The 14779-nt window shown below is 41.7% G+C and overlaps 1 protein-coding gene across 1 annotated transcript in view; it reads right to left on the bottom strand.

The window, feature by feature from the left end:
- Positions 1-14779, bottom strand: part of LOC101171781 (rho guanine nucleotide exchange factor 40) — a 48911-nt gene that overhangs the window by 16051 nt on the left and 18081 nt on the right. Inside the window, exons 9-21 of the mRNA XM_011487689.3 lie at positions 13908-14001; positions 13751-13837; positions 12509-12625; positions 11211-11309; positions 10973-11124; positions 8044-8182; positions 7665-7784; positions 5730-5921; positions 5173-5661; positions 3914-4281; positions 2621-2870; positions 1365-1454; positions 254-460 (exon numbers count right to left, since the gene is read on the bottom strand). Coding sequence (XP_011485991.1) covers positions 254-460; positions 1365-1454; positions 2621-2870; positions 3914-4281; positions 5173-5661; positions 5730-5921; positions 7665-7784; positions 8044-8182; positions 10973-11124; positions 11211-11309; positions 12509-12625; positions 13751-13837; positions 13908-14001 — 2404 coding nt within the window. The remainder of the gene's footprint in view (positions 1-253; positions 461-1364; positions 1455-2620; positions 2871-3913; positions 4282-5172; positions 5662-5729; positions 5922-7664; positions 7785-8043; positions 8183-10972; positions 11125-11210; positions 11310-12508; positions 12626-13750; positions 13838-13907; positions 14002-14779) is intronic.

Below are 14779 nucleotides of genomic sequence, written 5' to 3'. Positions count from 1 at the left end.
ATGAATGAGTCTCTTTGTCTCCTATGAATGGTATTAATTTATTTTTTCCTAAAGCAAATATTATACCCGAACATTTGTTTGGGTTTGTGATAATCAGCATGATGGGGCTGGATATGGACGCTCTGCTCCGTTTTCAGTAATTCTTACTTTTTTCATCAAAGGTTACTTGTAAAAGAATGTGTGTGATACGAAACGACCCCCTCGACACACTGCAGCTCTGTCTAAGAAAGGAAAGTGGGACAGGCGTTCTCACCGGACACCCAATGATGAGGTCACTGGCCCTGAGGTCCTCGCCATGCCGCTGGGCGTGTCTGAGGACAGAGAGGGCGGAGTCTGAAGCGGGGTTAAGGCCCCCCAGTTCAATCAGCGCCTCACAGTACTGCTCAAGCCTCTGGATGGGGGCCTGCAGGCATTGAGGGAAGGAGAGGGGAGGGAGGGGGGAGGCCTGGGGGAGTTTGGACTGAGGAGAAAAAGCAAAGCGGTCACTTAGAAACCTCAATGCAGTGATTTAACAGCATATCTGAGCATAGACCCCCCCCCCCCCACCACCACCATCTACCTGATGACTTCAATAATCCCTCATTTGTGAACCCGATAATGACCCCCCAACTGAAAAAATGTTGGCAAAAAAAAAAATCCAGACCCTTACCCACTAAAGATCTGAGTGGTATGTTGTGGAAAAAGACAGTTTCTGAGTTAAAAAGGAACAAAAATACAACCATCTACATGTCCAATCTACATTTAGAGCAGGTTTATTTCATTAAAGTGTCATTCTGACACTTCCCACAGAAGCAAAGTCAGATTACTAATCTAATCTATAGAAGTATTAGTAAAATAACACATGGTTGACCTTATTTCAATCTGTTTTTTGTTTTCTTTCCATCACTGTTAGCAAAAACCCAAATCATCTGAAGTGTCAGCAGCTGCAGTTGTGGGAGGATGGTGCCCCCTAGTGAGTAAACATTGAACAACAGTTCTTCCATGCGGATTAGAGCTCAGAGCTCAGATTAAATTTTCTCATCTCATCCCGCTGCTGATGTCTTAGTTTTAGTTAATTATAGCTCTGGAGCTCCAATTAGTCAGGCTGTAATCTTCCTTTAATTCATGGACTTTATTGAGCTAAAATTAGCTTCAATGTCTACACTTCATTTATAATTGCTGCCTCAGAAGAATAATTGTTCTGTGTTTGTGATGCATCAACAAACCACGTGTTTAGTGACCACACAGATTCTCTGATACTGAGCTCAAATCCAGGAGCAGCATGCTTTGTTTGGTTTTGCTGAACTGAACAGAGAAGTTTTGACACAGAGAACCAAGCAGGCTCTTCCTGCCACCAGGATCCACTGAAACATGACAGGTCTTACCTTGAAAAAGTCAGCAGCCTGCATGACCAGAGGGGAGTCCAGCTCTGGTTTGGACCTGATGTAGTGGGAATACTGGAGAAAGTGGTCTCGCTGTGAAGACATGATGAAAGGGAAAAACTGAAACTGTTCGACTGAGTGCTGCACTTTTTATCTGCATTCAAATTCTTCAGCTAATGAAAGATTCAAGATATATTGTCAAATGTGCAACATATTTGAACAGACAGCACAGATTCAGTCAATGTCCTCACATTCCCTGGTTAATACATGCAGAAAAAAAAACAATAATGGACTCATTCATAAAAATAGTAAAAAGAAGCAAAAATAGCAAAAATAAACACTTTACACTCTAATCAAAACAACCGACTGCATACAGTATTGCATAAACCGATAAAACTTAAATAAAAACAAAAGGACTTTAATGAGCTAAGGTAGTTAATAAAATGCTGTTGGTTGATGCTCCATTAGCTGAATAATTTTAAAGCAGATAAGAGATAATTAATGCATAAACTACATAAATGCATCAGCTGAGTTGTTTAGTGGTTGATGAAGAAAGTCTACAATTGGAAATTGAATATTAGTAATCAGTGATGCAACACCTGCTAAAACTAAAGCAAACATTTCAAAAGAAAAGCTCCAACAATTTCTCTTTTTGGCCCAAAAAGTGAAAAGAAAACTTGAAAGTTCCTAATTTTGAAGGGGACAACACAGGAAAACGACAGAAAAACCATAAAAGCTTTTGAAGAGTTAGAAGACCCAAATACATGCTAAATGAGTAAAACTCTGAAAGTTTTAATTCTTAAAAAGCTCTTAAATATGTTTTAAATAACTTCAACTTCAATTTGCTAAATAAAACATAAATTATTAGTAAGCAATACAGATTATATTTAAAAGTACAAGTCATATATTCAATTTTAGTAGTTTTTACATTCAATTAATCTTTTTATTTTCTATCAGGTTTATGCAATAGTAAGTAAAGAACTACATTATAGGTAACTAACTTGATCATAAATTACTGTTGTGTTAAGAAATGTTATTAAAGTGATTAAATCTGCTTTTATCTTATTAAAAAATACGGCACTTAAAACAATGTCAAAAAAGCCTGAAGATTTTGAAAAACGTGTGTCTTTTACCAAATAGATTCACCCTTTAAAGAGAAAATCTGTGGATTACATTGAACAGATTTCTATGCAGGAGCACATGTAACTCATGGCTGCAGTTAGTGGATGAAGAATGTTGCTCCAATGATTAAAACTCACATATTTGCTGAAGCAGTCCTGCTGCAGGAGACTCTGCACTAGAGCGCCCTCCATGGCAGGGAGCAGACTCTGGGAGTGAAAGGTACTGAGGCTGCTCCAGTTGGAGAACAGCAACTCCCCTTTCCCCCTCAGAGAGGCGGGGCTATCCGAGAGCTCCAGCAGCGGCAGGTAAGTCTCCTCCACCCCCTTCAGGATGGCCACATACTGCCTCTCCGAGCTCAGCATCCGGCACCACAGCAGGTATGGCTTACTGTGGATGAGGACGAGGAAGAAGAGAGACAAAGCAGGACGAGAAGATCAGGGATTTTACTCATTTCATAAAAAAACAAATACAGTCAAGTGTAGGGGAGTTGGATCTGGAAAGGAGAAATAAAGTTCAGCACATCGACAAAAAATATTCTGAGAATTCTTCCGAAATTAAGAGACAAAAATCTTCAAAGACAATGTCACGTGACATTTGTCTGATCAGAAAGCCAACAGATGCATCCATCCATCAATCCATCTTTGTATACAGCCATCCATCCAACTTCCTCTCCATCCTTCAGTTTCTGTATCCATCCATCCGTTCATATTTTTATCCATCCATCTTTGTATCCATCTATCCATCTTTGTATTTATCCATATTTGTATCCATTAATCCTTCTTTGTCTCCGTCCTTCAATTTCTTTATCCATCCATCTTTGTATCCATCAAACCATCCAGCCATCCATCCAGCAATACATCCACCATCAATCCATCTCCCTTTGTATCCATCCATCTTTTTATCCATCAATCCCTCTTCACATCCATCCACCCATCCATCTTTGCACCCATCCATTTTTCTATCATGTATCAATCCATCTTCATATTCATCTATCATCCATTAATCTATATTTGCATCCATCCATCTTTTTTTTTTTTTTAAACTTGTCCTGTCCAACAGCTGGACAGACAGATGAGAGCTGAAGGTCTCTTGTGTTGGACATATTTTACTTTAACAACAGGGGTTATTAATCTTCTGACAAACCAGAGGTATGTCTAAATAAACCCCTTTTGTAATCGAGGCCAAAATTTATTCATTTTAATTGTTTTTGAAAATCTTTTGTGTTGGATGGACGGAAAAGGAAAGGAGGGAAGAAGAGAGAGGGATGTTAGAGGGCAACACCGACCAAAACACCCAGATGTACGAAAACCAAAATCTCAGTTTGAACAGAGGACAGAGGGGCCCCAGCTCACAGACCCTAGCTCCCACAGGATATCACAGGGACAGGGTTAAATTCTTTAATGCAAAGAAAAACAAAAAGTTGACCTCACCTCTGAGCAGAACTCCCTTTATCTGCGCCTGCGTCTCTGTCTGCCCTCCCCAGCAGGACATGCTGCCTGGGTGACCCTGTGTGGTCCACCACCTCCTTGCTACTGACCTCCACCCCTCGGATGAGAACCCCTCCCCCTCTCCCACTGGCCCAATCAGGGACAGCTGCTGCCATGCTGGTGGTGATGACTGGGTCGGCCAGGGCTCGTCTCCCCAGCCAGGACATGGGGGAGCTACGAGACGCTCCAAATGCTGGAGACTCCACAGATTTGGGAGTGGCTGCGCCTTTACGGGGAGCCAGGAGAGCCTGGAGGTCAAAACTCGGGTGGCGCTTTCTGGGTGGCTTTGGAGGGAGGGGGGCCTCTGGAGGCTGAAACATTGGAACACATTATAAAGAAGTTATCTTACAGAACAGATATGACACATGTTTCTGTCTCCTCGAGAGTCGTGGAGAATCTAAACTACGTTCAAGCTGCGTTCACACTGCCCTCGGCAACCCGCGTTCAAGTGACCATTTCTAATGAAAAGTCTATGTAAAAGCGCTTTCTGGGCTTTCGATTTCCAAACTCTCCCATTTAAACATCACTACACAGGTTTTTACGACCGCTTTTAGGCCCTGTACACAAAACATGTGGCTCGTTGAAAGTTAAACCAGTTGAACCTTGACCAATCAGGGACTTGAATTTTGTAAGGACGTCTAGATGGCAACCCTTTTAATTCACGGAAATGCCAACATTTGAAAATAGATCATGGAGGAGAAATTAATAATTGCAGTTTGTACCCAGCCAGAATTAAGTGACATCAAGTCTTTCATATTTCAGAATAGAGCTGCAAAAAAAAAAAAACTTGGAGCATTTCCAAGATTTACACCACTTTGACATTTCGCACCAAGCCTTGGTTGAACCTGGTTTAACTTTCAACCTGCGTTCAATGGTCACGCTTTCTGTCCCAAAAAAGAGCCCAAAAACAGTCTGAAACACTTGCATAACTATGAGTGAATGAGAGGGTTTTGAACGCCCGATATGCACATTTACGTGCATTTACATAGACTTTTTGGTGGAAGTGGTCACTTGAACATGTATTGCTGAGGGCAGTGTGAACGTGACTGGAGATGTTTACTAGTTAGTCCCTCACTCAAGTGCAGAGCGGGCAGACACCCCCAAAAGAGCTGCAGCAAGAGTTTAAAATGTAGAAGCTGAAATGTTGTGATAACCCTGAATTGAACCAGCTCGTTCTGTCACAGGGATTGCCCCAAACTCACACTCTTCTTTGCAGGATTGAGAAGGTTCTGTAGGAACTTCCCGCCCCCGGCCCCTCCTCCGTTTCCTCCTCCTGTGGTGTCTTTCTTACTCCCTTTCTCGTCTCCTATCTTCAGAGTGGAGCAGGTCTGCGGTCTGAACAGGGAAGCCAGGGAACCCCATGACTGCAGGCCCCCTTCACCTCCTCCAGCCCCCAGCCCCCACTCATTCTCTGAGTCAGGGCCCAACAGGTCCCACTGGCTGGGGAGGGAGGGGGTTTTGGGCTTCCCCTGGCCCTGCGTCCTCTCAGACTGAAGAAACCTGGGTTTGACCTGAGCAACAGTCCGCTGGTAACGTTCCACCGTCTGAGTCCAGAGGTCCATGAGGGGTCCGCCCCCCAGCTCCATAGCCAAAGACCGAGCATCCTGAAAGCGTGAGGGGGGGATCGGAGGGAGGGAAGAGAGAGGGCAAGTGGAGGAGGCGGAGCAGACTGCATCACACCACTGGGTAGCCTGCAGGGGAGAGGAGATGTCAGCTGAGCTGAGAGGAGGAGGAGCTTACTTTGGGAGTCCCGCCCCACCTCGGTCAGGGTGGACAGCAGCCTCTGCGTGTGGTCCAGAGTGGTCCAGCAGTCTGACAAACAGTGCGACATGTCTCTCAGCTTCTCCCTGACCGGAGGAAGTCGGATCTGCACCTGGCTGAGCCCGGCCCAGTTCAGCTGGTTCCAGCCCTCCAAGTCACTGAGAACAGCCAGAGTCTCACTGTGCAGCTCCTGAAAGTGCAAGAAGGTCCAGAGTGAAGCTATCTGCTGCTTTCTGGTGGATTGGTGCCTGGATGAGGAAAGGTTATCAGTTAGGATATGTTCACACTGCCCTCTGCAATGTGTGTTCAAGTGGCCAGATAAAAGTCTATGTAAATATGTGTAAACATTTCAAGTTCAAAACTCTCACGTTCATGCGCTGCTACGCCAGTTTTTAGGTCCGTTTTCGGGCTCTACGTAGCAAATGCGTGTTGGACCAGGGACGGAGCTACGGGGGCTCTGGGGGACTGCTGCCCCCCCAGCAAAAAGCTCTGTTCTACTCTTGCCCCCTAATTTCTGAGTCAGCATCATTATTGACAAAAATTCAGAAATACTAATTTATTGCAAAATGAAATGAAATGGAAAAAAAATAACAAAAGCTTTATTTTTAGATAAAATAAAAACTAGAACAACAATCAAACTGATATGACGGAGGCATCTTGAAAGGTGGTTACTGGCAAGGAGACATGCCGTGTATAATTTAATGTATAGGATGCTAGCAACTGAAGAGATGAAGAGACGCCGAGTGTGAAGGTACGCTGCTTAATGTTTATGACATATAGATTATCAGGGAAACAATGTGAGAAGCGATTTGTATCCCATTAAAAGTTGTTTTAATGAGTCTGAATTCATCCGATCACATTCCAATGAGTTGCTGTGTTTCATTATTGTGGTGTTTTGGATTTAAAAAAAAGAGAATTCTGTTGAGGAAACTACAAGGTGATGTCACACCGCCGAGCATACTGCGTAATGAGACACAGAAGAGCATGTAAGAAGTGGTTTCAGCTGTGTTCAAATAAACATTCTAACAAGTTGGACTCTTTTTTTTCTTTGATAAAACAACCAACATTGCTTTTCATTTGTCTACGCATCATCTGTTACTACATTTCTTCTCGGTTATGTCAGCTATAGTGGCCGTTTTGGTTCAGTTGTTCCACTCCAGGAACAGATTGTATTCAGACTGAGGGTCCGCTTGGGTGTTTTCAGACTGAAAATTTGTCCCGGATTATCAGGGGAAATGAAGTGACATATGGGTAACATTTTTTTTTCATGCAAAATTCATGAGACTTGTATCTTTTCAACATTTCACACCAGGTGGTATCAGGTGGTGACAGTCCCGTGTAAACACTCTATCCTAAAACCGCAATCAAGAATCCGTGTTCAGTCCGTTCTTGAACGCGCATCACATGCCCCGTGTGAACGTAGCATCACACACAAACCACTAAGAGTGGTAAAATGAACCAGAACAGAAAGAACTGCCTCCTTAGTTACACGGGTGCAGTATTAAACCTCAGTTCAGCCTCTCCTTCCAAAATGAGAACCTTTAAACCACACAGAGCAGTACATTTTTGAAGAGCCGGCTTTAAAAACAGCTGCTCCACTTCAACAGGCCTTAGTGTTTATCTTTGCATCCGGAACAATTTTCCTGACAATTAAAGTGGAAATTTACCTGATCCATGTTCTGAAACACACACTTTTGGTCTTTGTGAACACTTTCAACATCACTTTATGGCAAAATGAGCTTTTTTGGAACCTGGGGTCTTTTTTTGGGGGAACTTTTATAACTGAGAACTTTAATCTTTTTTATGCTTTCTTTTAGCAGCCGTAAAGTCACTGAAAGATAAAAAGAATTCACAGGAAGTGAAAACAATTTACTTGTTGGAAGTTTTCCTTTAAGAACAGTTGAAGGACTTCTGCCACACAGGTTCAACTCACATTGACCGTTTCTCTGAAGGTCCTGAACTTCTGCTGTTTGAGCGACAGCCTGCTGAGGGACAGGGGGGGATCTCTGTAGTCCTCCAGCTGCAGCTGCACTTCCTCAATCTCCTTATCACACTGTGGGTTGGAGGCCAGGCCACATATAAACAGAACACAGAGAGATGGAGAGAAACTCACTCAGGCAAACTGTATCATGATCAGAACTCTGGAAGATTTACAGGGAGAGGAAACAAAAACGTACATTTACAGAGGAACAGTACATTACAGAGGAAATTTAAGGGTTTTCACACAGATAACTGACGACAAACTGAAGCAAAAAGGGCCCTTCAAAGAGCAGTTCTGCTGATTAAAAGTGTATGTTCCTCCCGTAGCAGACCTTTTCCAGTTTGTCCACCAGTCCTGCCAGTTGTCCCAGCGCTTCCAGATTGCGGCCTCTCTGGTTGGACACCTGAACCAGCTGATGCAGAGCGTGGTCCACGCTGTCATACAGCTGGGAGGCTGCGGCCAGAGCGGCCCTGTGGGAAAACCAGAGGCAGAGATGACACATGCATGATGAAGGACTGAGAAGTGCGTCATTCCTGTCTTTGCATACATTTCTGTGCAGTTCACGTCTGAAAAAAGGAGGGTTTAAATAAAGTGAGATTTTCTTTGGTTAAGTCTCAGCAGGATTTCATGAAGCAGGAAGTGAAGCAAAAATGTGTCAGATATTAGATCTTTGATAGGAATACTTGTTTTAAAAAATATACTAATAATAATTGTTTTAGTAAGTTGGAGAATTTAGAACAAAAATCAAGTTCAGATCCAAACCGGATTTCTGATGCACTTCTGCAAACAAAAAGACTTGTTGAACAAAAGATTCTAATGACATGGAAATGGAATTAGAAGAGCATAAAAATTAACTGGAAGCAACTTAAACATGAAGCAAATGAGAGTCTAACGCTGCAGACACATTTGAGACACATGAACAGTCTAGATCATAATTAAGAGCTAAATCCTGACCACAACACAAGACTCTAAGAAATGCTCCACCAGCTGCAGTATTGAGATGGTTCAGCAGTAAAGCTGCCATTTGGGTCTGAGCGTGTGCAGGATGCAGCTTTTGCCAGCTGCAGACCTCAGGCGGGCATTTCTGGAAAGGGAGGAGCAGCTGTGGGGCTTTCCCTGCTTCCTGCATGACTCTGCAGTTTCCACGTGTCTGCTGTGATAGGTTCAGACAAACACTGAGTCAGCATTTTCATTGTCAGCTCTTTTTCACCAATAGGATAACTGTGACGTCTAGTAGGCGACGACTCTTTTGATCTCCCTCCACAAGAATGTAAATCATCAAAACTTCAGGACATAAACAAACCATGGTAATCAGGTTACCTCTAAACTGTAATAGATTACATGGTTATTGTTGTCGGACTTTATGGTTTCCTGCATTCCTATGCAGTTCCTTCCACCAAAGCAGAAACAGACGATACAGACGAAGTTTGCCAAAAAATCATGAAATGCAATGAACATTCAAAGCAGAGTGATGACACGGCACAACACCCTTAAGCCATCCACCTGTCTGCATGGATCTGTGCCTTTTTAAATCAGCTTTCATTGCGTGTCATGCTGTGTTTTCTGTTTAAATGTCCCCTGTTGTTGGTTATAGTTTTTAGTTAGCCAGTGTCTCCTGTTTACTGCCTTTTTGTTCTCTCTGAACTCGAGCTTTCTTTTCTTTCTACTTTTATAAAGTCTTGTCATAGTTTGCTTTTTGAATTAGATTTCTGTCGAGCTGCTCAGCATCTCCTGCTTATGGTTCCTCAAAACATCATGAGAGTTTCTGAGTGTTTGCATTCTTCTGGGATCCAAACAGCGATCAGATTCCAGCTGAATGTTTGTCTGAAAATTTGTACAAACATTTGGGATTGACTCATTTCAGAGATACCAGACATGCACATTTTAAAAACTACCACCACATTTACAACACAAAAGAGTCATGACGACAATTCAGTCAGACACAAACTTCCTTTAGGCCCACTTCAATCATCTTCTGATCTATTCTAAGTCTTCCCAGTGGTCTCATAAGCCATTTTTAGCCCAAATCAAAAAGCCTGTGTCGTTAGGACATACTTTCAGCAGAGAGGGAGTAGTTCATTAAATATTTCACCTCTGAGTTGTGAGCAGGACTGTTGGCATGGGGCAACCCCGCTGCCTTTTCCCCTCCCTATAATGAGAGCTCTCTGTTTACATGCACTCCTGCTAGCTTACAGCCCCTCACATCCCCAAGCTAACCTCACTGGTGCGACAAAAACAACCAGCAATATTGAAGCTTTCGTCCTGTACATTTTTGAGTCAGATTCCAGATTAGACAAGGAAAACAAAGACGTGAATCAGAATAGAGCGGAGCAGGGAGCTTGTGGACCGCCCGGTGTATTTTCCACATCACAAATATGCACCTTTTCAAAGCAGCATTTTTTCATTTCCTCCTGATTCAACATTTAAATAAAGAAACATTCAGAAATGCAATTTTAAGCTTAATTTTCTTCATATCCTCAATCACGAGAAAAAAATGCCACAAAAACGTGTTAAAAAGACAATTTTTATCTGAGTGGGTATTTAAAGTTCAGCTGGTACAACAGCAGAAACCAGCGCAAACATTGTTTCTGTGTCTGCTGCTGAAAGCAACAGACTGCATTTGACTCACCGTGTCATGAAATAACAGTTATTCTGCCGAATTTTATTTTTCTGTTATTTCATAACTAGGCGATGAGTTGCAAACTCATCAGGAAAACTTTGTGTTTGCAATTTAAAGTTTAAAGTCTCACCAAGATTTCAAACTTCCGGAGGCCTTAGTGTTGGAAGACAAAGCCTGTCTCTGGATACTAAATAATTTCAACTTAGAAAAAATTCTCAGATTCTATTCAAAATGGAAGTTTAATTCCTTTTGATTTGTTTGCCTTCTTCATGTTTTTTCATCCCTGCTGTGTTGCCATTTGTTGCTCTTGGGGGGGGGGGGGGGGGGTATAAACAGGACATGTCTACATAAAGGTTTATGAAAAACAAACTGGGCGAACACAGACAGGGCTCCTCTGAAGAAGCTGTGTTAGTGTGAGAGGAAGCAGGCAGATGGAGGAAAACATTGAAGCTGGACTGCTCCATGCACCTTCATGTGATCTTTGGATCATGTGATGTTTTACTGCAATCAGTAGATCTGAAATCTGCAGCTTACAAGCATTTGAGGATTTCTTTGTGTGAACAAAATGAAAGTGATGGATGCACAACAATAACTGTGGCTGTCTCAGCATTTGTCAAGCACAAACTTGTTGTTCCATTACCTGCAGTCAGGCGACTTCTGTCCTAATCCAGATGAACAGTTTGTCAACCCCGCGAGCCAGGCCCCGCCCCTTTGCTGGAGCTCAGTTAGGCGCTGGTCGGCGAGCACGTTGGCCATGAGCCGCCTGTGCTTGTCGATGCTCTGCGGAACAGCCTGAGGACGCACAAGAGCTTTGAGTTCTCATATGTTCCACTGAAATCACCATAGGAAGCAGAAAAGAGGGCATGGCCCCAGATGACCTTGATGTCATCCGGCATTGGCTCAGTCTCCAATTCCTGCTGGGCCTCTCCCAGCAGACAGAGGGCGCTCTCACAGTGCTCTGCCAAGCTTTCCAGTCTCTAATCAAAAGACACAAATACACTGCTGTCAGAGAGAAGAATTACAATAAAAAAAGTTTGGAAATATGCTTAATCACATCTTCCTCTGAGCATTTATTGAACCCAGAGTCAATGAAAAGTGAGCTTAAACATAAACAAGCAGAGCAAACAGGCTGACTTGCTTGGGCTTCATGTTCCACATCAGTCTCTGATGCTTACAGATTTGGTTAGTAGTTTAAAGGTTTAAAGGAAGAAAAGAGGGTTTGGGAAGGTGGGAGAAGGTCAACTTTTGGAGTATATCAAAGATGAAGAGCAGAGTCCATCATACAGAATCCTTAACTCAATTCAAGGACCAGGAGCTGCTTATGAGGGGTGAGGGGGGGAGGGGGGAGACTGCTGCTGAAGCAGCTAAAGTTTGGAAAGATTTTTGTGCAGCAGACCAAAGATAAAAGAGTTCTAATGTTTAACATGAACTTAACCTTTTATAATTATTGGTATATTTGCTGTATCAAATATGATACACCAAGCATAGTGTATAAAAATGTGTATCAAATATATAACCATTCGTATCATATTTGACACGTATTTCTGAGACCCTTATCTCAATACTTTCCTTAAAAAAAGCCATTGTATATAACTGTTTTCTGCCCTGTTGTTCATCATCATTCCACTAGAGGCACTATCAGAGAGTCTTTTCCTGCTCTTTTCAAAATGTCTACTTCCGAGAAATCTCGAAAACACTCTTCACGGTTGAAAGGATGCATTGGAATGCATGCGGTTGAAAGAAACCTTTTTTTGATACTCTTTAAAAGAATATCAACAAATGTTGCATTCTTTCAATTATAAAGAATTTCTTTATAACACAATTACACCAGGTTAAAAAAGTGTGAGTCAAATTTGATACTGTCACTATCTATCTATATCTAATTAAAAATGATACTTGATCTTTTTATGTTTTTGTTTTGTCTTTGATGTAGTGGACTTTAAAGGGTTAAGGGTTTTATACATATAAATATATATATTTTACAGTTATATATATTATATTATTATCTGTTAATAAGAGTTGTATAAATATGGTGATGTTGGGTTTGACATCATTTATCATGCTGTGAATTGTTTCGATCTAAGGACTCAGAAAGTGTGGGTTCTTTGAAGCGGTGATGTTTCTGAGGAGCTGAAGAACAAATGTCCATTTGTCTCAGACAGATGAGTCAAGTTACCAGTCTGAAGGCCAGCCAGTCTGAGTGCGAGTGGCTGAAGTCTCCATCCAGTTCTTTGAGGAGCTGCTGCTTGTCCACATACTGCTGCAGCACCGCTGTCCCCTTCACCAGGTGGACCTGCCAAGAGCCAGAGTACTCTGAAGACTCAACATGGAGAAGGCTTGACAACAAACATGTGAACATTGTTTCCAAAAGCATACATACAAAAAAATTGGATTGCATTGACTGTAAAGGCTTTGGTTTATATAAATGTAGTCTGCTGTGATCAAAGACTATAAAACATTAGTTTCGCTTGTTTAATAAAGCACAAACAGAAACAGAGAAAGTTAACAGAAAATGTAAAAAAAAATTCCTCTCCTGTTCAGGATTTTCCTTTATCAAGTTTGAGACTGAAATTCGAAGCAGAAGTTATAAAGATGTATGTGATATTTTATATAGCCTTTATTCGTTGTGATGTTTTGTTTAAGTTCTGTTAAAGAATTTTTGGACATCTATGAGGCTTTGAGTGTCTAAAAAGTGCAGCACAAATAGAGTTTTGCACTGCTATTCTGTGACTGTAAATCACTGCCCTTCTTCCACCGTGCTTGACAGTTGTGAGTTTGGTGATTCTGGGTTTTGAGGTTAAAAATGTCCGTTTTAACTTAATGTGTTGATTTGACATTGCTCCTTCAGTCTCTTCAGATGCAGCTCTGTAAAAATCAAAAATGTCATGATGTCTTCACCTCCAAAAAATTAATGCTACGTTCATACCGTCTTTGGCAACGTGCGCTGAAGTGACCACGTCTGATGAAAAGTCTATGGAAATACGTTACAAGCTTCCACATTCAAAATTCTCGTGTTCACGAGTTGCTACTCAAGTTTTAAAGTCTGTTTTTGGACTTTACGTACGTGCGTTACTGCACATGCATTAAAAGTTAAACCAGTTGAACTTTAGCCAGTTTGTTAGTGACATATGGATGGAGTCCTTTTACATTCACGAAAGTGGCAGTGGTTTAAAAATTCATCATGGAGGAGAAATTGATAATTGCGGTTTACGCCAGGCCTTTTCCAACATGCAGTATCGGGTAGGAACAATGTGAAGGCCACATGCTGGAGGCATCATGTGTCTCGTGTGAACGTAGCATAAGGTGGATGCGCGGGCAAGTTTCATAGAGTCAGTGATACCCAAATACACGTTCACACAACATTGTTCTGAAAAATTGGTTTACTCATGAAATTAGCATGTAGTCCATGAAAGGTCACCTCTGTTCCATGTACAGTGTGGGAAAGAAGCTCTTCTTGCTCTTCCACCAGAACCAGGACTGACCCAAGACCCCCGGGAACCAGCGCCTGGAGCGCAGAGGCACATATGTGAGCAACTCACATCAGCGGGCAGACTACAGCACACGAGCATGCTCACCTGGAAGCGTTTCAGTGCAGAAAGGCAGAGGTCAGAGGGGGGAAAGCGTCTGCTGTCTAGCAGCACCGTCAGACCTTTTTCTCTGGCTGTAGGTCTAAGTCACACAGAGAAGAGAGGAGGACCAAAGAGACACCAGCAATGAGTATTGACACTGCACTTTTAGAGTCAAGCAAGCTTTTAAAAACACCCAGAAAAATCTGTAATAAAGAGAAGATTTTTGCTCCACTGATAATGCTCTTCTTGGAAATCCTGATTTTATCAGCTGCACTAACTTACTGTTAAAAGAGGCCCCTTGGAAATAAGTAAAAAAAAAAACAGATTTTCTTTAAATAAGCAAAAATATCTACCATGTTTAAATTATTACAGTGAAAAAACTTTCATGATAAGATTATTTTTCTTGCAAAACAGAAAGTAAGAGATTTGTTCTACTTTCTAAAGATTCTGTTATTGAAGTGCATGAGTAGAACTCAAAAACTGCTCAGCCATTGTTCTTGCATCCTTATTTTAACACAAGTTTCAGGAGGGAGAACTAAAAGAAAACTTTGAATATCCCAGCAGCCTGGATGAATCCGATCCCACTGGAAACATTTAAATCAACTTTTTGGAAGGAAAAAAGACGCCTAAAGCCTAAAAATTCATTTTACGTAGACTGCAATGACCCGTTTACCACAGCACTTTTGTAAAGAAGGTTTTAAGAGTTTTTATCTGGCTATATAAATTAAAACAATAAAATTTTACTTATTTTTGTATAACTGTATTTCTCTGTTTGCTTTGAGCAATCAATGCTCCTATTTTAGTTGATTAACACTGTTGAAAAAAATTCTTGAAGACTTTTCTAAATTTTCTCCTGTCTGAAACAACATCCTGTTTTA

Source organism: Oryzias latipes, chromosome 18 (genome assembly GCF_002234675.1).
Source record: "Oryzias latipes chromosome 18, ASM223467v1".
Lineage (NCBI taxonomy): Eukaryota > Metazoa > Chordata > Actinopteri > Beloniformes > Adrianichthyidae > Oryzias > Oryzias latipes.
Note: the sequence above shows the minus strand (reverse complement) of the source record. Positions and strands in the feature narration are given on the sequence as shown.